We start from the raw sequence: 21618 nt of genomic DNA, 5'->3' as shown, positions 1-21618 counted from the left end.
ATCTCCTTTAAAAAGCACACCAGGACATACAGGAAACAATGTGCAAATAGGGTATTACAGCCATCAGTTTGGCTAATCAGAAAGTTCTGATGACATGACCTTTTTGTGGAATACTACACTGTTGATATAATTGCTCTAAAACTATGTTATTACTACAGTGTGCGTTTTAGCAACCTTTCAAACCCACCCACAATAGCTAAGCACAGCTTTAATTAAATATAGTGCACTTTCTGTACCATTTGTAGGCCACTTCTCAGAACTGCCTGTACTTTGAAATAATAAACAATACAAGAAAACTTTCTGGAAGTTCTCCACTTGAAAATTCCAGATATATGGCATATCCCTAATAGTGATCACTTAAATTTGCACCTTAAAATTTCAGTTATGTTCGTACTACAAGTGAAACATTTTAGCCAGCTACACCAATGATAGGCTTCCATGTATCCCAGCTGCCCTGGACCTCTGCTGTTGTCTCACAGTATTCTGTTGAAGCCCTGTTTTTGGCTTCTTTTCATCAACTCATCTACTGTGAAAAGTCACCTACAGCTTCAGAATTGATTTGTAATAATTGCAGGTCTTTCCACCCCTGTAAGCAGCTCTCTTTAAGATACTAGGCACTAAAAGAAAGAAAAACAAAGACCTGTCTCCTGATCTCTCCTTAATAGATGCTGCAATTAGTTTTACTGGCAAAAATCTACTGCTGAGATAGAGTAGAAAGAGTATTAAATATTGGCAGCCCACCTTCCATGGGAAGTACCTCTGCTCTAGCCAAAAGCATTTGCTCCTGCCTTTACAACTGTCAGCACCAGCTCAAGATTCTCTAGCTTCCAGAAAGTCCAGCTGCTCCAGGGGAAAAGGTGAGAAATCCCGTGTTCTCAACAATCATTAACACCGATACAAAAAGGGCAAAATACTAACATGATGATTTGGGTTATACTCACTTTTGACTGTAAAAGTTGAAGCCCTCAGAGGAATCAAGGGCTTCGATTCTGTACTGATTCACAGAAATACAGGAGCAAAGAAATATAACCAGATTCTACACCATTAATCACACAGCCTCTATAATCCAATTACTTTGTACTCTTAAACAAATGAACTGCCAAAACTTGGCCTGTGCCCAGGTCTTGAAACAGCTCAACTTAATCTTACCTGATCTATATTTTCAGTTGTGAAATCAGAGAGGAAATGGGGGGAGATGTACTGTTTGATTTCACATCTGTCATGAGTTATAACCTGTACGCCCCACTCTCCTTTTCTCCCCCACCTCCTGTCATAGGGTGTGCAGGTTAATAAAGAAAACAACACCGCATGCTGTACGGTGCAGTTAAGCATACAGATCTGTAATATATTCTCCTGGTAATGTCAATTAGCCCCTCATACACAGAAAATATGTATTAAATGCACCGTAGTAAGCACTACACTTTCCACAAATGCCTTGGAAGACCAATTGCATGCTGCTGAAATTTGCAAATTGGCAAGAGAAACAAGAAAACCCTTCTGAATTCCAAAGCGTACAGTGTTTATTTTGACAGTTTAGGTTTATTTATAGTACTTGACTATACATGTTCTCTAGTTCCTCTTGTAAAATAATGAAGTCAGTACTTAGACTTCCACTGTTAAGCCTCAGAGGGAAAAATAAGTATAAACTTATTTCACTCAGATAAATGTACAGATTGGCATGATTCTACTATAATGACTAAATTACATCATTAATTTACCTCAGTACTTGTAAGTACTTTCTTTTCTAGAGAAAGCACAGCCTTTTACTTCATATGTGGCGTGCAAGTCTTCACAGATACGCATCAATCTCTTAACCCACTCCTCTAAAATAATGTACATTTTCTGTTTGGCATATGAAACGTTTTTAGAGAGAATTACAAAACCATAGAACAAATTAGGCTGAAAAGCAACTCAAAGATCCTCTAGTGGGTTGCCACCCATCAGATTAGGTTGCCCAAGGCCCCATCCAACCTGGTCTGTACATATCCAGCGATGGGGCATCCACAGCTTCTCTGGACAGTCTGTGCCCACGTGCTTCACTACCTTCTGAGTAAAGAATTTCTTCCTAACATCTAACCTAAATTTCCCACATTTTAGTTTAAAGCCATTACCTCTTGTCCTTTCATGTAAGGAGTTGCTTCCCTTCCTGCTAATTAGTCCCCATCAAGTACTGGAAGGCAGAAAAAAGGTCTTTCCAGAGCCTTCTCCAAGCTGAACAAGCCCAGCTCCCTCACTCTTCATAGGGGAAGAGCTCCAGCCCTCTCATCATCCTTATGACTCCCCTCTGGACTCACTTCAACAGCTTCACATCTTTTTTGTGCTGGGAGCCCCAGGCCTGGATACAGTGCTACAGCTGAGGCCTTGCGAGGGCAGAGCAGATGGGGACAGACACCTCCCTCTCCCTGCTGGCCATCCATCTTTTGATGCAGCATTGGTCTATCACATGCAATTGCAGAAGAGCACAGGCAGAAGCTGCAGAAATCTCTCTGTGCACAAGCTCTGCAACAGCCTTAACCCACTGGAATGACTCCCAACAAGGCAGGTTGGCTCCATCTCAATCCCAGAACCGCCTTTTTGACGGCACAGCCAAAGTCACCAGCCTGTCAGCCTGCATCTCAGCTGCTCATCAAAACTGGAGCTCTCAGTCACAAGCAATCTGCCCTTGGTGGCATCCTCAAGTGCAAAACTGTCCACTACTGCTTCATCACTGCCTTAGGCCAACCAGCTCTTTCTTCAGGGACAATTTTGTCTTCACATTAAAGAGCAAAGAGATTCAAGCCCTTTCAGTGTAAATACATGCACAACGTTTCCCATTTATGTCTATGAAGTGCCATGCACATATCATGAATACTTCTTAAAACAAAACCAGACATATCACCCACTGCCATATGCAAACGTATCCAACAGGGAAAGCAAAGCGTGCAGAGCTGGAATACAACCGAAATGAAACCAAATTAAAGACTGCATAACGCAAAACATACAATTTGTCAGATAAAACATATACGCAGCGTAACAAAATACAGTTGCACAGTGCCCTCCAAGGGCAGCAAAGCTGAAAGTCAAATAATAAAATTAAGTGGTAGACGAGAGATTGTGCACAGAAGGGATTTCAGCCCCTTTTGTTCTGAGCCACGGTATGATTTCACAGTTGCTCTCAAGATTCATCGTCCTGATATTTGGCATGCAAGAGCACAGAACGCAGCTCATATGGGAATTGCTGAGCTGGGATGTGCCAAACAGAATCTACTATGGAATCAGGGAGCTACCGCCATGGGATCCCAGCAGCCCTGCCTCTAAAACGAGTCTGATTTTTTTGTAAAGGCAGCCAGTAAACACAGAAACATCTTCAGAAACGTGAATTCCTGGAATATTAGCTAATCAATCCGCAGCAAAGAAGCTGCTGCCGTACTGCTATTGTCTGAGTGTGTCAGGCAGAGGACTTTCCCCGCAGGAGCTGCTACCTACAGACACTCGGAATCACCACGTACAGAAGCAGTGTTATTTTTACGGTTTGTGAGAGCCCATTCAACAGCTGCGGAGGATCTCCACATTAGTTAATACACCGTTTCAAAAGGAAGAGTTATTTCTCCAGGGACCGTGCGCCAAACAAAGGGGGGAGGGAATGGTGAACCACGGGTAGTTTGTATGACAAAAGGTATTTTTCAACTACACACAGCTCTAATTAGGAAGGTCCTCCCCATCCTAAGGCTGGAAAGTTCTCACAGAAAACACTCCCGTTTCAAGGAAACCGGGAGGGGATGTGAATGAAAATAAGGAGTGCTAAAATCCCTTTTGACAAGCTGAGAATTTTCATTAAATATTATCTGCAGTTTTACTTATCTATCTCTGTTGTGGTTTTGTTTTTCAAGGAAGGAAAATCACCATTTGTGTCATTCTTGCTCTAAGAATGCGTGCGCGTATTAAAAACAAAACTAACCTGTCTCACTCTAATTAATACTTTTAATTGCAAAACATAAGACCACAAAGCTCTTGCTAGAATAGGTCTATGTGCAGAAAAGACTATTCCAAGCATGAAAATAATTTAAAAAACAAACAGCGTTTAACAGTGACAATTCATCCTCAGAGCACTGTAAAAACAAATACAATCCAAACAAATGCTAGACTTCCACAGCGTGTAGATGAAATACATTAATTAGAAGAGGATACTATTGAGTTCAAAGCAGCCTTCACGCCACACATTTTCTGCAGACTTCTTCTCTCTGGCCAAGCAATCTTAACTCCACGTCACAAAGTTTTGAAAACGATGAATATTTCACCTATTATAGCACAGAGCACTGCTCCCACCATCTATACTGAGACACATATTTATTAAGTGCTGACAGTTAACTTTCACAAGACTCTTAGGGAGATCTGGTCCTTATTCAGTGAATTTACAGAAATGGGGCTGAAGGAGCCAGGAAACACAACTGTATTTTATTATTCTTTAAATAATGAATCTGCGATAGCATTTCACTCTGAAGCGATGGGAAGCCTTGTAGGCAAATGTGTCCTTCAGCAAAGACTTGAAAATTATGTTTGTTTAAATAACAGCTGGCCTTGCCTATGTGGACTTAAATGAGCCATGTGGAGACAAACTTGTTTCAGTTTGGGTAAGAAAGATTAAAAAGCATTAATTCTAGTTAATATCCATTTTGGTCCCTCTACACAGATGGGAAAAATACCATTAAATTACCATGCTTACATACAGTCAATACCAGACACCCAATAAAGCACAAATTCAAAGCCCTGCTCGCAGCACAACCGATGCAAGCAGTTCCAGCAGAGCAGCTCAGCTGCAAGTTAGCCTGAAACAAAGGAGATTTACATTCATTTCTCCACTTTGCCACAGACTTCCTGCATGACCTTCGACAAGTCACTTAGTTTTTGTGAGCTGCATCTCCCTGTCTGTAAAACGGGGGAAAATCATTTGTTTCATAACCTTGCAGCCATTAGCAGATTTACTTTCAGGAGACACTTAGATATGGAGGTCAAAGAGATGACTTTTATAAAGAGCATAAACAGCACTGAAACTTTAATTAACTTCTGCTAGACCTTTTGAAACCTCACCTCAGTGTTAGAACCAAAGATTTGGCACGGCACTTACAAGTGTTACCTACACACAAAGAAGATCTGCCTATGCAGAGATGGAAATGCATTCTGACATCTGTAGGCATTTGTCAGCGCAGCCTTCCATGACCCAATGCAAAGATATGCCATTCTGCTATTCCCAACATACACATCAGACCAGAAGTCCAGTGCCTCCAAATACCCAAACAACAATACCTATTGTTCTAAAGCAACAGCTGCAACTTTCTGATATCATACAAAATAGGAGATGGAATCACCAGGTACCAGCTCAAAAGATTTAAATCACCTTAAGACCAGACAGTTATTCTCCAATTTATCTAAACCACCAACCACTTCTGGATTTGATAGCCCCATTTCACCCTTCTACCTTAGTACAAGTTAAATCATTTTGCAGACAACAGAAAATCAAGGATCTCTGCGATGGTGGCCTACTAAAAACATGATGAAAAAGAAGCAAGAAGTACTCAGCCAAATGCTACACACACGTACACACACACACTACAGTAGGATACTGCCACCACCTGAATCCACAAAACTGTAAAGAATATTAAATAAGCCTTTTAAGAAAATACTGTCAAGTTTGAAATTGATTTGTTAAAGCAAGGCAAGCATATACTGCATTCTCTCTGTAAAAGGAACAGTACCAGGCTGCATAAAACCATGATCACACTGTGGGGAGGGGGATAGGAGGGGAAAATGGGTTACCAGAGATGAAGCAGCCAAAAGATGGACCAGCACCAGGTGAGCCTTTCGGGGGCAGAGACAAGCTATGCTTCTGGTTTGCCAATGGAACTACTGAGGGGTGAGGAAGTTCTGGGATAAACTTCCCTTCATATTACCCACGTATGTATAAAACCCACACAGCTGCTCAATCACAGGGTGCTGAGTGTGTTGGCATTATTTTTTTTAAAACACTTGATTTGTGGGTTACACACAGGAAAATTTGGTCACTGCAAAGCTACAAAACTAAAAATGAAACTCATTGAAATTTAAGCCATTTTGTTTGAAATATCAAATGGTTTTCATTATTTGTAATTGCATCTTATGTGTGGTGTCTTATAAGAAAAACAAAACAGCTCTTACTAAGAATCATTTACAACCTAAAGCTTTTTCTTTCAGTATGCAGAGTAGCTGTGGGATGCGTTAAATATCCTCAACTCCCATTACTGCAACAAGGCAGCGAGAAGCACAGCACTTTGCAGTGAGGCCAAAAATTAAAGCTCTGCCAACCACAAACTGCCATCAAACACAGGGCACTGTGCAGAACATGGGGAAATGAAAGGGGAAAAAGAAGGGGCATAAGGACAAGTGTCCAGTAAAACTAAAGGACATTTGCAAAATGATATAAGGATGCAGTTTCAGATTCACTTCTTAAAATGTGACTTCTGAGCCCTTGGCACCCTTGAAGTGAGACCTGAAAATACGTGCAGAGGCAAACGCTGCAGAGGAACGAGGAGCTTGAGGGCAAAGGGAAAGAAAGGATGGGCAAAGCAATGAAGATGGAAATTGAAACTAAGTTCCCAAACCGTGTATTTAATACCTTCCTTGCAGCATGCCAGTAACACCCATAGGAAAAAAAGAAAAATAAACGAAAGCAGTGACACTGCTAGCAGGCTTCCCCAGAGGAAGCTTTGGCAGTCTTAAACATCATCCAGCAATACAGTTCTCTCGCTTGCTTCATGTCCTCACCCTCACCAATGATTTCTTCTTCCACAAAGCTGAGCTTTCCCCATGACGGTGACAGCTGAAACTCACCCCCCCATTGCTGTGGCAATGAGCACCTGCCTACCCTTTCACCAAACAGCTGCAACAAAAGCAAACTCCCTGTGCCTGAGCACGCAATCTGAATCTTGTTAGCCATAAGCAGAGTCGTGCTTCACTCTTGGCACTCTCTTTATTGAAGTAGGATGGCTTCCACCCCATGTTGAGCAATACCAAAACTTCTTTGGTCACACACAAGCCAAAACCTCTCCATTCATGTTTTCCTACCTACCAAACACACTAAGAGACACAGCAACAATTACACCAGTTTCACGTATTGTTTCCAAGAGTTGCCAGTTCTCACTGTCACTCATTTGCAGGTTGGAAGGAATGCAGAATACTTACATTATGGGTGAGAATTAATCATCCCTAGCTGCACTGTGAACTAATTATTGCTATTAGGAATATTTATAAAGGCTTAAACAACACAAACTTACTACCCAGGCCTTGAAATGCATTATCCACAGTTGTCTATATAATTTAAAAATTCACAGCCATATTCTATTTTGACAGATAGTCTGCTAGCTCATCTTTACCTGTAAACGATGCCAATTGAAACAGGAACAAATTAGGGATCTAACATTATTTACACAAACCTTCAGGTGAAGCCTGCGATCTGACATACTCGTATGTTATCACAACTTCAGGACAGATTCAGACTGCAGTCCTGGCCCCTCAAACATCCAGGCTGTTATATGCAGAGCAAGCTAGGCTCAGTGCCTTTCTGGGACATGTTTCTGGGCCTTTTTTTCCCCCATGAAAAAAAGAATAAAAATCAGGATATGGTGGGAGGAGGAGGGGGAAGCATGTGGACTTCATTTTGACACTGAGTCAGGATGCAGACACTTCCAAACCAGCAGCTGGAGCTCTGGTAATACAGAGGTAGTCATTAACATCAACAAAACAATACTGACCTCTGAAATCTCTAGCTATGACATCAGTTATCTTCCAAGCGGTACAAAAATCTTAGTATCAGCCTTGACTTCTACTGTACTCACACGCCTCAACCTATCCCTTCTGTCACTAATTATGTGCCTTGGGACTGGCACTGAAAGAGTGGCTCCGGACCATTAGGCTAACCTGTGTGCCAGTGTTGCCCTGCAGACCAACAATAGCAAAAAGCTTAAATAAAACTGTTTATGTGCATTTGTGGGTGATACCTCAGTACCAAATAGACCAACTTGAACAGTTATTTATAAACAGAGTTTTCCCTGACTGCTCCTATCAGCAACATTAAAAGGCCTAAAACCTAGTTCAGGCACAGCAAGAAAATAGGAACGGAGATGTGCTTTGGCAGCAAACCAGACTGAAAGCAACTTTCCTCTTGAACGTACAAGCACAACCAAAGACGTTACACTACTACTGCCTCCTCCCCAAACACGAAGAGGCTTGGGCCACCAAGCAGTGAACTGAATCAACCTGCTAGATGCTTTAAACAAAAGGTACAAGTTCCTAAAACTTACTTAAAAAACAAGCTGTTCCACAAAGGGCAACCAAACAGCCCTGCTTGTTATTTCATAGGCTAATGCATGTGCTTCTGTAGGGCACCCGCTGAGTGATGAATTCACACTTCCCTTCCACTGTAAGATACTATTTAGAACAGAGCTCTGAAGTAAAAAAGCTCAGAGCAGTTTGCCATTCTCTGCTTCCTTGGCAGGACTCTTATTTATGTAAGATTAGAGCAGCCAGGCATTAGATTTATAAACCAAAAAAAAAAAACAACAAAACCACCAAAAACTAAAAACCCAACAAAACCCAGAGTTTCACACTCTTCTTTACAGGCTAGTTTCAGAAACAGACACAAAGCAGTATGACAGATACAAATGCAATTGTTAGAAAACATCAACAAAACAACCCTCAAAACAAACAGTAAACACCTATCAGTACACATATAATAATCTCTGTAGGCCCCCCCACCTGGAAACTATTTAAAGTCATCCAAGCATGCAAAAAGCACTGTCAATCATTCAAGCTAAGCAGCCATTCTCCCATCCTCCTCAGAACCTTTGAGGACGGCTACAACGAACACAAACATGATTCAGCCCCTCTCCTTCCCCTGCCCTCCCTGGAGAAGAAATTAACACCAACCTGCAGTTGGGAGGTGGATCTAAGGTGATGTCAGCCAATTCCTTCTGAATCCTGTGGTAATAAAAACAAAAACGGAACAAAGGTAAGTCACTGTGTAGGACAGCAGTTAACACGCCTTACAGACATAATGTCACTGAGTTTGCAACACTACAAAAAGCAGAGACGCCTTCAGTTACAGCCTCCCACCCATCTGAGCACACTAAGCAGGACAGGCACTCTGTTACAGAGGCAGAAAAGCAGACAGGCACTGCGAACCGAGCCCAGACAGGTGCATCACTCTGTACTCCCACAACAATTCCAACCACAAGGGCAGTGGAAAAGATTGTTCTCTTTACTCCGCCTGCCAGTCTGTAAGTGAGGGGGAACCCTCCGTGAATGTGATGCACCAAGTGCTAGGAGGAAACCTCAGTCAAAAAGGAAATCTGTCTTGCTGGACTGAAAGAAACAGTCATCACCAAATTGGATCCCCCCTGCTGCTCATCACCACCCTGAGAAAGAAATACCAGCCCCAAGGGAGTGAGCAACTGCAACATTCCCGAGGACACTTAAAGGGAATGTCTATTTCCGAGGCCCCTGCACACTCCCGCAGCCTTCAATTCCTCCCTTTCCTTCCCCTAACGAGCATACTACATCCCCACGTCCCTCCTCCCAGGGCTCCAGACGTTCCCTCCCTTCACCACTCTCAGACAACACTCAGTGCTCCCTGCCCAGACTATTCTGGGCTCGCACAGCACCAGGCTGCTTTTGCCACAAAATACCCAACCAGCTATCATCCCCTTCCCTGGAGTCCCATTACTGTCACTCAAGTTTCCCCTCCGGATCTCCCCACCCTCTCTCCTCCTTTAAACTCTGCCAGCGTCTCCTGCCTCTCTTCCACTTATCATGCATGAGAACCACAACCTTTTCATACTTAAAATCAGCAGGCTTGTAAAACTATCCTCTTTTTAAAATAGTTTAGGGCACGACATGTAAACATGACTTACTGCTATCTATGAGCTTGCCATGGAAACGTGCTGAGCAGAGATCTGGAAAAACCAAACTGCCTTAACCCCACAAAGCCACAGAGAACTTAGCTGCGATGACAGGGCATTTGCATAAAACCCCAGCCACTTTTCACACCTGAAGACATAACCTCTCTGTGCTGCTTGGCAAAGCTCTGCAGTGAGATGGTTTATTATTCTTACTGGAGCACTCTCAGTTAGCTTGAAAACTTCCATTTGTCAGCTTAACTCTCTGGAGCGAGATGATGCTGGACTTGGGTGAAACAGAATAAATAAGAAAGAATAACAGCTCTTTTAAAAAAGAGAACAAAATAAAAGAGCAAAAAACCAAACGGCTCCAAGAGCGTGTTCTGATGAAGAAAGCTGACTGTCATAACATTTCTCTCACGTACAGACTTTACTTTGAAACAAAAATGATTTCATCCTCAAAAATTGCCCCCCAAAACACTACGTGCCATAAGCAAAACCTGTCTTAGAGCAGAATGTGCACAAGTGGACCTGCAAGAGGGTTATTTATTTTAGTCCACATCGAGTCATACACCAAAAATTCAATACAAGCGATGAACAGACAGAAAAGCAGCAATACATACAGGGGGGAAGATGTGGAGCTACATTACACCACTTGCTCTGATTATAGACACCCTTCCAATGCAGGTGGTTTAATAAAGCCCCAAATCTTCCTTTCATCCAGCAAACTCAAAATTCTTCACAAGCATTAATTAATCCTCAGAGCAGGAGGAAAAAAAAAGAAAAATCCATTATATACTCATCCCAATCTACGGAGAGGAAGATTGATGTTGAAATTAAATGCTTTACTCAGGACCACAGAGCTGCCAGTAGCAGAGAAGGAATGAAGGTCCTACATACCAATCCCACATCCCTTCCACTGATGCAAACAAGGAAAGGGGAAGAGAGTAGAGATAATTGAGGGGCAGCATGACAGCCAGGTGGAAAAAGAGATGGGAAAATACTTGGGTTGAAGTTGAGGCAGAAGCAGGATAAGAGCCCAGAGCACAGGAAAGCTGGGCACACTCACTATGCAGTGAGGCTGAAAAAGTGAGACAATGGCAGCTCAGTGTGGAAAGGCTGAACATAAGTGATAGAGGTGAGGAATGGGAGCAACAAGAGAGCAGCAGAGGAACAGCAAAATCAAGTGAGGAAGGAGAGAAGATGCAGCAAATCAGTAAGAAAACTGAGTGCAGCCTCACCTCTTGGCACTGGTAGATAGCAGCTTAGAGTTTTTACTCATGCTGACTTTGCTTTCCTTCTTCTTAGGTGTGCTTGTCTCTTTCTCTGTCTGTTGGTTGGAGGATGAAGATGAGGAGGAGCTGGTGCTGGCCCTTGAATCGTCATCCGACATATCGACCCCCCCACCACAACCCCAACCTGGAGAGGAGACACCACGGGGCGTGGGGAACAAACAGTGAACACAAACACACACAGAGAAAGGCAACTGATAATCTTGCTCTGTGTTTGGGCTATACTCCCTTTAAAGGGTCCTCGTGTCTCCCTCTCCTCCTCAGGCCCTACAGTCAGGCAGGAGGAGCAGCAGCTGCTCCTGCACCATTAACGCTGAAGGAGAAAGGGACTTTCAAAGCTTCTTCTGAGGAAGCAGTGAAAGAAGGGACTGGAACAAGGACAACCACAAGGCTCATGGAAGCTCACAGCAGTTCTTTCTAATCTCCCCTAAACCATGCATGCAAGAGGAGCCATCAGTACCCACCACCAGGCAGCCTAGGGTGCAGGGGACAAAAAAGGAGCAGCTTAGGCCTCCGTGGTGGAAGCACACAGGGGAGTTGGGAAGGGCTGGGGGTGACCACTGCCAGTACTGCGATGGAAGTGGGGCATCACTGGCAGCAGGGTGAGACCCCAATGGAGGATTCCTGAGCGAAACCTGTGCCCTCTGGATCAAAACCCGTGCCTGCTAGATTGGGCGTTGGGAGCACTAAGGGGCATAAAGGGACCAGAAAAACGGGGGGCTAGGGGACTAGAGGACATGGGGGAATCCACTGAGGCCCGATGCACCGCAAGGCACGCTGGCAAGGGGGAAAGGGAGCAGCGGGGTTGTGCTGGGTGGGAGGGGGGGAGAGGAAAAGCAGGGCCAGGGCCTAGCGGGTGAGGGCCCCGGGAACGGCGGGGGGGGGGAGGGGGGCAGCCCTTCCGTGCGGGCAGCCCAGGGCAGGAGGAAGAGCTGGGGGCACCGCGGGGCAGGGGCGGCCGCGAAGGGGGCCAGGAGCCGTCGGGAGGGAGGGGGCTCCCGGCAGAGACGGCGGACGCCGCGGGAGCCGGAGGGGGGGGCTGCGGCGGGCCCGGGGCGAGCGGCGGCGGGCCGGGGGGGTCGGCACTGGGCCGCCTCCTTCCCGAGGCCGCCGCCCCCCGAAGAGCCCCCGCCGGACGCCCCCTCCGCTGCCCGGGGAGAGCCGGGGGCTGGGGGGGCCGGGCGGGCCGGGCGCACTCCCCCGGCGAAGGGACCGCAGGCCGGGCAGCAAGAGGCCGAGGGGACAGCGGTACCTGACAGCCCCGGGCGCGATCCCCCTGCCCCGCCGCCTCCCGCCCCATCGCCGGGCCGCGGCCGGCCCTGCCCCTCGCCCCTGCCCCCAGGAGCGGCGGGGAGGACGGCGAGGGTTGCCCCGTCCCCGTACCTCTCCCTTTGTGTCTGGCTGCTCCTCCTCGGTGCGGCTGGGCCTGGCCACTCGTGTCTCTCTCGCTGAGAGAGAAGCGGAAGTGCTGCAACAGCAACTATTAAACAGGCAATGGCTTCCCTAGCTGCCTCCCCCACCGCCGAGCGGGGCTGGGGGGCGGCGGGGCCGGGGCGACACCCGGCGCGGCCTCACGGCGAGCGGGGTCCGGGGGGAGCCCCGCTCCGGGACTGGGGGGGATCCCGGCGGCCGCAGCCTCCCCCTCCCCCTCGGCGGGTGCTGGGGAAGGAAGAAAGGGGCGATCGGAGGGGACGGGAGTTTGTAACGGGGACCCTCGGGAAAGTGCGCTGCAGAGGTGCCGGCTGCGAGGGTAACCCCGGCTGCCGTCTGCGCTTCAGTGCCAAAGCCCCAAAGGGACGAGGTGAAAGCAGGTGGCTGAAAGAGGGGCAGGCTGCTTCCTTAAGGCTGAGCTGAGCGGGAGCTGTTGAGTCCGGAGGGGGAGGGTGGGGGGGGGTTACTCTTCGCTTTCCCCCTATTCTCACTACTGTTTCAGCCCCAAAGCTTCTCACCTGCTTTGTCCCTCCAGCACCAGCAGCAACTTCTCACCTGTCTCAGTTGGAATGCAATAAGGTAAAAAAAAAAAAAAAAAGGAAAAGAAAAAGAAAAAAAAAAAGAGCCCAGCCCAAACCCCCACACATCGAGCCCCGAAGGAGCCCCGTCAGCTCTCACCTGTTCCAGCCCCACCGCAGCACCTGGATGTCCCCTGCCCCCCCGGTCAGCCCCGAGCCCGCAGCAGCGCTCGCCTTCGCCCGGAGTTCAGGATTCCATTGTCCCCCACGCTGCACTCGGTGACATCATTGACACACAAAGAAGGGGCACTTCGTGATGTCATCAGCGCGTGCTAGGAGAGGGAACAAAATCCTGGGCTCGGGGCTCGGCGGCCTCAGCGAGAAAAACCCCCTTCCATTTTACAACGGTAAAAAACTATCGGGGATATTTATTTTTCTCCGAGTCCCCCGGCGGGAGCCCGTCTGCGGGAGCAGCACTCAGCCGGCTGGGGTGCTGTTGCATTGTGCTTCCCGGGCTCCTTACTCTTCTCCCCAAAATACCGGCGGCCGATCCCTCGCTCCCTGCCCTCCCCGGGAACAGAAGCACCGTGGTTGTGGCGGCCAGCACGCCCAGCCAGCAACCCACGCCGACCCGGAGCCACGGCAAGCGGCCGCCCGTGGGCTGCACCCGGGGTCAATTTGGCTCAGTGCCGCCACTTTCCACCGCGCACCGAGGGATCCCGTCTCCAATTACTTGACGGCCGAAAATACAATGGCTGTCACCGCCGTGCATCATCATAATTAATAGGACTTTGTGTTTTCATCGTTGCTCCTGCTGGAGGACCGGCGGTGCGCGGGAGCGGAGCGGGGTCACCGTACCTCAGCAGGGCGAGGGGCTGCCCCACAAAGCGGGGAGGGGCGAAAGGACGCCCGACCCCGGCACATCTCGGGGTGCACGGTGCTGCCTTGCGGCGGCCAGGTGCGGGGTGAGGCGGGGGGCGGCCGGGGCTCCCCGGGGTCGTGGCCGGGGGGGGGTGGCGCTGCGCCCGGCCCCGCACGCCAAGATGGCCCCAGCGGGTGGCGCGCGGTTCGCCATTGGGCACCCTGAGGGGTGCGGCGGGCTGAGAGCCCAGCTAGGCTCCCTCCGGCCTGCCCGCCTGAGGCCTGCGTGCTGCATGCTGTGGGGCCCGAGCTCTGCCTCGGAGAGGCTATGCGTGATGGTGAGCTGGACCTGCTGGGGCAGTGCTCTCTCGAGTGTAGCCCTTGTGGATAGAACAGGGGACCCCAAAGAGAACCTTGTTTCATCTCCTGGGTTAATCCCCAGACTCCTGACAAACTTGCTGCCCAATCTCCCGTGTGGCTGAACAGTGAAAGATATTAGACACACCAATGACAATGTAAGAGTCGTGCTAATAAAAGGAATTCTACTGCAACTTCACGCTGTTTTGTTTCCCAACCCTCAGTCTTTCCTACCTCTGGCACTGCATATTAGGACATGGTGAATTGTCCTCCAAAAGCAGTTCTCAAGCAGAGCCAACCTACCTAGTTTCACCTATGAGGATGGCACCTGTGAAGTTCTTCCCTCTAGAAAAATGTGGAGCTTTGGTCCGTTCACAACTCACAAAGGCCTCACATGAAACGGTCAGGCTGGATGGGGCACTGAGCACCCTGTTGTAGCTGTAGGTGTCCCTGTTCATTGTAGGGCAGTTGGACTAGATGACCTTTAAGGGTCCCTTCCAACTCAAATGATTCTGTGATTCTGTGATGAAATAATATATCATGAAAACTGGCAGCTAGATAAAATTGGGTGATCTGGATCACTGTGTATCCCTTGATGAAAGGGGGGCTGAATTTAACTCCTCTGTGCTTCGCAGCATAGAGCATCTGTCACCATCCTCCTAACTCATGCAGGGGGCTTTGGAGGATGAGACTGGTGGTACAAGCAGTGGGTGCGGGAGGTGAAAGGACACAAACTACTTGGCTTCACAAATGCCACTGCTTATGGAACAAGGTTTTAAAAACAGAAAATCTTCACTTTCACTGAAAACAAACCTCTTGCGCTTTCCTGTCATCGCAGGAAACCTGCCTGAAAGTCGAGTAAGACAGCTGATATTAATAATGAAAGCCCTTCATTTCTGTAGCAGGGTGCAGGGAAAACAAAGATTTTTTGCAGAATCGCACATACACACACTTTTCTTATGTTAACAACTTTGTTGGGGGTTATCTGCAGACTAACCTTTTCCGCAGCATATGTTTCTTAGTAAGCCTATTCAAAATAGTATGATAACCAGCACCAGTGGTTATTTACTTTGAAGCCTACCCAAAAATGCACGCTCTGAAAGCACTTACTAATGTCTTCTCTCGTGCAACTGTTTCAGTGGCAACTCCCACTGCATGTTATGGCTCACCTTCTGTGGCTCATGGCCAGGACCAGGCAATGTGCTGTTCTCCTGTGCTAGCCACACCATATCCCTCACCAGGGAGAGAAAGGGACCCAAGGAGCCTGCTTCTGTGCCCTGATATGTTATTGCAGCTTTCTCACCCATGATTGTCCTACAGACACTGAAGAACTGGAAGAGAGTCCAGAATATGTTCCTGTTGTATTTTCTAGGAAATAGGTGAACTAGCTCCTCCAATCCAATGTCTTCCCATCTTGATAATTTTGAGAAAGCCCGTGATCTGCTTCTATTTCTTTCCTGTGAAGTGTGTGTACTTTATCAGGTGAGATTTCCTTCTTACCAGCACTTCCTCTTTCTGTCTCCTAACTTCATTTAAAAAAAAAAATAAAATTATTAATATTATTATTATTATGGCCAAGTTGCGCAAAGGACTTGCAGAGAAAAACTGACCCAGATTATTCACTTTCTGTGTACCCCAAGCGTTTTAAATCTATGGCGCTAGCTCAGTGCAGCAACTGAATAGGATTAGTCACTTTTCCCTCTGGATTGAGTTTGGAGGAGGCTGCAAGGCTAGATGACTGGAGTCGAGTTGCCTTTGGGGCTTTGAGCTTAATTCACAGCAGAAGCTAGCCAATTCAAATCAAATTGAGCCTGATGTTAGAAGAAGGTGACTAGGATTAGTTCCTTTGTACCATCTCAATTCCAGATATCTTTTCAGCATTATTCCTGGCTGGTTTATTTGTGCCCAAGCCAAGCCCTTTATATTTTCACCAATTCCAGTGAGTTTTGCATCAGGACTTTTGTGGGGAGCAGAAAAAAATGATCATCTGTTTGTCTCTCCTGACGTCAGCTCACTGCTAATGTCTTGTATGCCGGTGGCTGCAGGAAAACCAGAAACATGCTGCTGTCTCACACAGTCCTGTGATGACACACTTTGCCCTGTGTGTGTGACTCTATGACATAAGGTCAGATAGCAAGGAAAATCCATGATGAGCTCAAGACTCACGACAAAGCTATTTGAATAAAGCTAGGCAGAAACCCTGAATTGAGCCAAAAGAGGAAGGAACTTTGTTCAAACGAGAAACAGAAAATGCAAGCACTCATTACAGTGACATAATGGTAATGAATCTATGGGGTTACTCTTCAGTTTCCTGCTCACAACTCTCTTGGCATAACTTAGTGATGCAGCCCAACTTCCGTTGCTGTAATTTTCTCAAACAGTATGACTTTCAAGTCCTTAGAGATACATCTTTTTCAGCTTGATTCTTTATAGAAGGAGCCACAGATAGAAAAAGACCTGTTTCCTTTGCTTTTATTCCAGTGCTAGAGAGAACTTTGTTGTGGAGGGAAAAACTTAGGTCTCCTTGTCAGACCACCACTGCTCTTTGCCTCTTGCTCTTTGTTTTGTTTGAGACTAGTACTGGGAGCTATCTGAAGGCCTTGATGAAAGACTGTTGTGTGAGCAGAAAGTCCCATTACAGATTTTGGCCTTATTAAAGTCCTGGCCCAACCCCCACAGACTGGAGTGTGGCTGGAAATTAATTCCAAAGGCTGACAAGGAAGTATAGTTGTATGTAGCCACCCCTATATTCTATTGCTATACTGCTTCTTTCATGCTCCTCCTGCAATGGGATGTGGTTCATTTTAGTAATTGAAAAGCTAAAGATGATGAGATCAATTCAGTTTCACAACATCATAAGAAGTTTCATGAGAAACTGCCTTGGATTAATCCTTAAAATGGTTTTACCTTGAAGATACAATGATTCACTGCTTTCTCAGTTTACCAGATCTATAGCTAGTACTTAGTGCTGTGCACTGTGAGATATATGACTTTTCTGTTGATGTCTCTAGCAGTCACTCCATGTTTCTGATTCACATTTTCCCTCCTGTAAAAGAAGAGAATAATGTTAATTGAGAGTTAGATTGAAATGTAATTGAGGTGCTTGTACAAGCTTCACTCATAGCCACCCATCACAGACTTCGCTGTCACTTACTCTTTGTGCCTGATGGATCTGCTTTTCTGCAGAATGCTGCTTCCCCAGTGGTCTCTCTGCTTCCTTTGGGCTTTGTGGTATCTTGCTCTGCTTTTTTTTTTCTCTGTCTCTGCAGTGTGTGGGCTCACTGGATTGCAGTATTCCTTACTCCTCGGCTTTTTCCTCCTGGCACTGTGTGCTTCCTCAGTTCAGATGTTTTTCCTGTTTCTGCTTCTTTTTCAGTTTACTGAAAGGTACTGCTTTATGGTTTGTCAACAGTTCTCCATGTCTACATAACTACTTTTTCCTGGCAGCAGTGCTCAGATCCTGAAGAAACTCAGTAAGTGGAATTATTATTGTAGATTAAGAAGTAGATGGATTGTCATCAATCAGTCCTGCACTAGGAAGGCTCCCAGGACAATGGCATTGCTATTGGAAAGAGTCCTGGAAGAGGTGGAAAGTGCTGACCAACATTACCCGGGTGAGAAGGCTTCTGGAGGCAGTGGGCTGAACAGCAGCAAATGCACTATTTTTGCCTCTTTTGCAAACATACAAAAATTCCAAGTTGTTGTTTAAACATGTGTTTGCTTTTTATTTGTCACCACTGTATAGCCAATAGCAATGGCCACTGCTGACCAAATCAGTACTTGACGCTTTCCACTACCTTAAAAAATAGACTGGGACATTGCTGGCATAATACCAGATGTAGTCTAGATAAAGCCAGTCTAGGGCAGTTTTTCCAGCATGAAGTGCAGCTCTTGATGTTGTGTTTTGCCCGTACAACTGCCTGCACAACAATCCCAAGAGAGCTTTTTTTCTGGTGTAAGCTTAACCTTGAAATGTGTCCGTCTTGTAACAAAATAATCAGAGAGGAGAACTGCTGGGGATGGCTCATTAATAGTGTATGCTCGTGGCTTATGCCTCTGCCTTTGTAGAGTGCTTTGTGAAATCCAGATGAAAAGGAAAGTATTTTTCATACTGTTGGCAGAATGTTATAGGTTGACCATAGTCTCTGAAGATGTACCCTGGAATGTCTCTCGCTCATTGTGGAGATGCAGATCCACAATAAGACGTACAAAATGTTGGCCTATAGTGCTGAATGGGCTACTCAAGAACTCAGCAATAAATGGACAAAATAACATTCCCAGTATCTGAGACAAAGGAGTTTCTCGTTGTAGAAGTAATACTTCACACTTACAGTCCTTTATTTCTGCCTTTTCAACTATTTCTCTGTGTCACAGTATGTGCCACTCTCGCTCAGATGGGTTAGCACAAGAAAATCTGCTTTGCTTGCTCATACACTGAATTGGTAATAATCTTATTCTAGTTTATTCTTTCTACTTATTAAAAAAAAAAAATAAAAAAAGAGTGATTCTCTGTCTGCTCCAATTCTGTGGATTTGTAAATCCATGCAGGGTAAAAATCCACATGTCCTAACTTCTCAGAAAATGTATTTAGTGAGGATTTCAATTGACTCTTTCAACCTCTGCCTCCTCATCTAACAAAGGTTCTTCTCAACAGAGAAGGATCAGGAGAGGTGTTCAGGGCTCAGTAATTTCACTCTGTGGCTTGACTACAGTTCAAGACTTCAATGGTCTTCAACTGCAATTTTTCTCCCTAGGCCTCCTTATTATTACAGAGCCCTTCAAAAGGCAGCAATAGAAGCACTCAGATTTTTACAGATCCCTGATGCTGCATTCTTGAGAAGCCAGTATATGGCACTTCTTTTCTTCTTTTTTTTTTTTTTTTGTGTGTCTTCTGACCAGCACATGAAAACAAAGAATAGTTCATGCATCAAGCTGTTAACTATTACTTATTTTTAACACTTAAATCTTTTTTATTTATTTATTTTTTTTTCCATATTTATTGAGAGATATAAAGAACTTTTTTTCTTTTTATTTCCCACATAAATTCCATAGTTAAAACAGGTGCATGCTACTAAAAACTCCACCATTTGTGAGCCTTTCATTTCAAAGCTTCTTAAAAGCCACTGTCCTTTTTTTTTTCCTCCCTGATCTAGGCCATGGTAACTCACAGGTGCCAAAGGTTATGGAAGTGTTCACAGCATGGACCAAGACTTCACACATACTGTTTTCTCATTATCCCTTCTCACGTTCATGATCATAGAAAGTCCATGTAGCATCTTCAGCAATTGCTTACATGGAAGTAGAAGCTTAGGAAACCTAAACACTTCTGAATACCTATAATAGACATTTCTTTTTGTTGAATAGCGTTGTATTGTTCTGCTCTGCTCCTATACAATTATAAAAGGTGGCTTTGAAACGTGGTTTCTTGCTAAGCTAAAGAATGTCATGTCAGTGGCCTGGAGGACAGCTAGATATTTCAGGCTTTGTCCACACAGGCACATTTCACACTTCACCTGAATGCAACTACACAAGCATAGATAAACAAGCATCACCCTGCCTGTGAACTCCTGTCTTGATGTAAAAAAACTTTCTCCAGTTCAACTGGAACCCTTTCCAGAGCAACTTAAGTCAACAATGAAAGAAGTCTCACTTTGGTAGTGTTCACATTAGAACTATATCAGTATAATTATAGAACATGACATCATATAATAATCTTCATTGTTGTACAGATGTACTTGGAGAAACTTTATTCACGGTGTAGTGCAGTTGCTTCTCAAATCCTTTAATTCAGTGTTACCATAGAGTTAGATCTGAAGCAGCAGGTCCTTGCTTTCATGCTGTGTTTGCAGTCCTTTCTCAAATAATTCATTACATTTTCTTTCTCCCTTTGACTTACTCTTTTCTTTCTCTGTCCTCAGAGCCCTACATAGGGTCTTTCTCCATATTCCTCTGGCCACAATTCTCTTCTCTTTTGCATTTTCTGTGTTTTCCTCTTCACACTCTTCCTTGTTTTTGGCTTTTCACAACTCCCTGCAAGTGACTCCCTGAATTCTGGCTGGGGTGTCCAGTTATCCAGCCTTCTGTTTAAACACGTCTTCTCTAAGTATATAAAATGGATGCTTAAATCCTCTTCCCCACTTCCTTCCAGGTGGCTGCTTCTCTAGCAAAAAACACTGTGTTAGATCCTCCTCATTACTTCTTGCTTCTTTCTGACTTACAGTCTGTTCTTGAAATGCCCATGGAAGCAGCTTTCTCTCAAGAGATCAGTAACATAGCAAATACTCTACAGTCTCATCAGTCCCACCCCGTACTTTGAGAGCCACTATTTATTGCACCAGGTAGCATGAGAAAAATAGCAGCTCTCTGGAGAGTGACTGTATTTTCTTAAAACATAACCAGGCTTTAGGCATTACTGCAGTATGGACATGACACACTAACATAATTGCAGAAACCAAATTCCTGTTTCAAGAGGTTTAACTTATTTCTAGGACAACATCCCAAGTCACAAAATATTTTTATAGGACTTGATTTAGCAAGACATCTATCAGCCTAGAGACATGTGGCTGGTAAGAACCCAGTCATCTGTGGGCACTTAAAGTAAATGCAAAGAACAAGCCTCCTATCTTGGAATATCCATAGAACTGCGCAGCTTAGTGGCATTTTGGGTGGCAATTGTACCACACCTTGGAAGGGTTTCTTTGGAAAACTGAGGTAAAAAAAAAACCAACAATAGTGAAAGGGACACTGAGCAACATATGCCAAAGGCACTTCCTCCACCAGCTGTAGGCAGGAGGAGAGAGAGAAATCTTTTTGCTTCTTCATTGAGGATTTGCACACAAATTGCTGTACACCCAGAAACGAGACGTACATTTCAAATCCCAGAATTTATGTGTTGACACTACAAACTACAGGAGGTCTTTATAGGACAGGCTAACAAGAGAGGTTTATTCATGGGATTTATTTATTTTTATTTTTTAAACAGCTAATAATGAAATGGAAAAATGGAACACTGCCATTTTTTTTTCCCTAGGAATTTGTTGTCAAGGAAAGTGGAGATTTTACAAATAGCAGAGACAGGACTAACACCTCTCCAATACCACTTCTAAATTCTGCCACTATTTACATTTTAAACATTTGCTAACCTCAAAGATATGCCCATTTATTTTTCGATCATGTCACAGAAGGATGACACCACCCCTTTGCATATATAGTGTGTCATGGGACAAACAGTGCAATGTAATTCTCTGCGCTCTT

At 45.4% G+C, this 21618-nt stretch overlaps 1 protein-coding gene across 5 annotated transcripts in view; it reads right to left on the bottom strand.

Annotated features, from left to right (window-relative positions):
- Nucleotides 1-13544, bottom strand: part of LOC140248872 (ubiquitin-conjugating enzyme E2 E1) — a 44343-nt gene extending 30799 nt beyond the window's left edge. Inside the window, exons 1-3 of one of the 5 annotated variants that reach the window (XM_072329965.1) lie at nt 13307-13544; nt 11147-11324; nt 8938-8988 (exon numbers count right to left, since the gene is read on the bottom strand). In XM_072329965.1, coding sequence (XP_072186066.1) covers nt 8938-8988; nt 11147-11298 — 203 coding nt within the window. In that variant the 5' untranslated portion in view covers nt 11299-11324; nt 13307-13544. Of the gene's footprint in view, nt 1-8937; nt 8989-11146; nt 11325-12580; nt 13042-13146; nt 13180-13306 lie in introns of those variants that run through there. The other 4 variants (XM_072329967.1, XM_072329969.1, XM_072329964.1 and 1 more) reach the window with 4 other exon arrangements.
- Nucleotides 13545-21618: the final 8074 nt, after the last annotated feature.

Source organism: Excalfactoria chinensis, chromosome 2, assembly GCF_039878825.1.
Source record: "Excalfactoria chinensis isolate bCotChi1 chromosome 2, bCotChi1.hap2, whole genome shotgun sequence".
Lineage (NCBI taxonomy): Eukaryota > Metazoa > Chordata > Aves > Galliformes > Phasianidae > Excalfactoria > Excalfactoria chinensis.
This window is presented reverse-complemented; position numbering and strand designations above follow the sequence as displayed.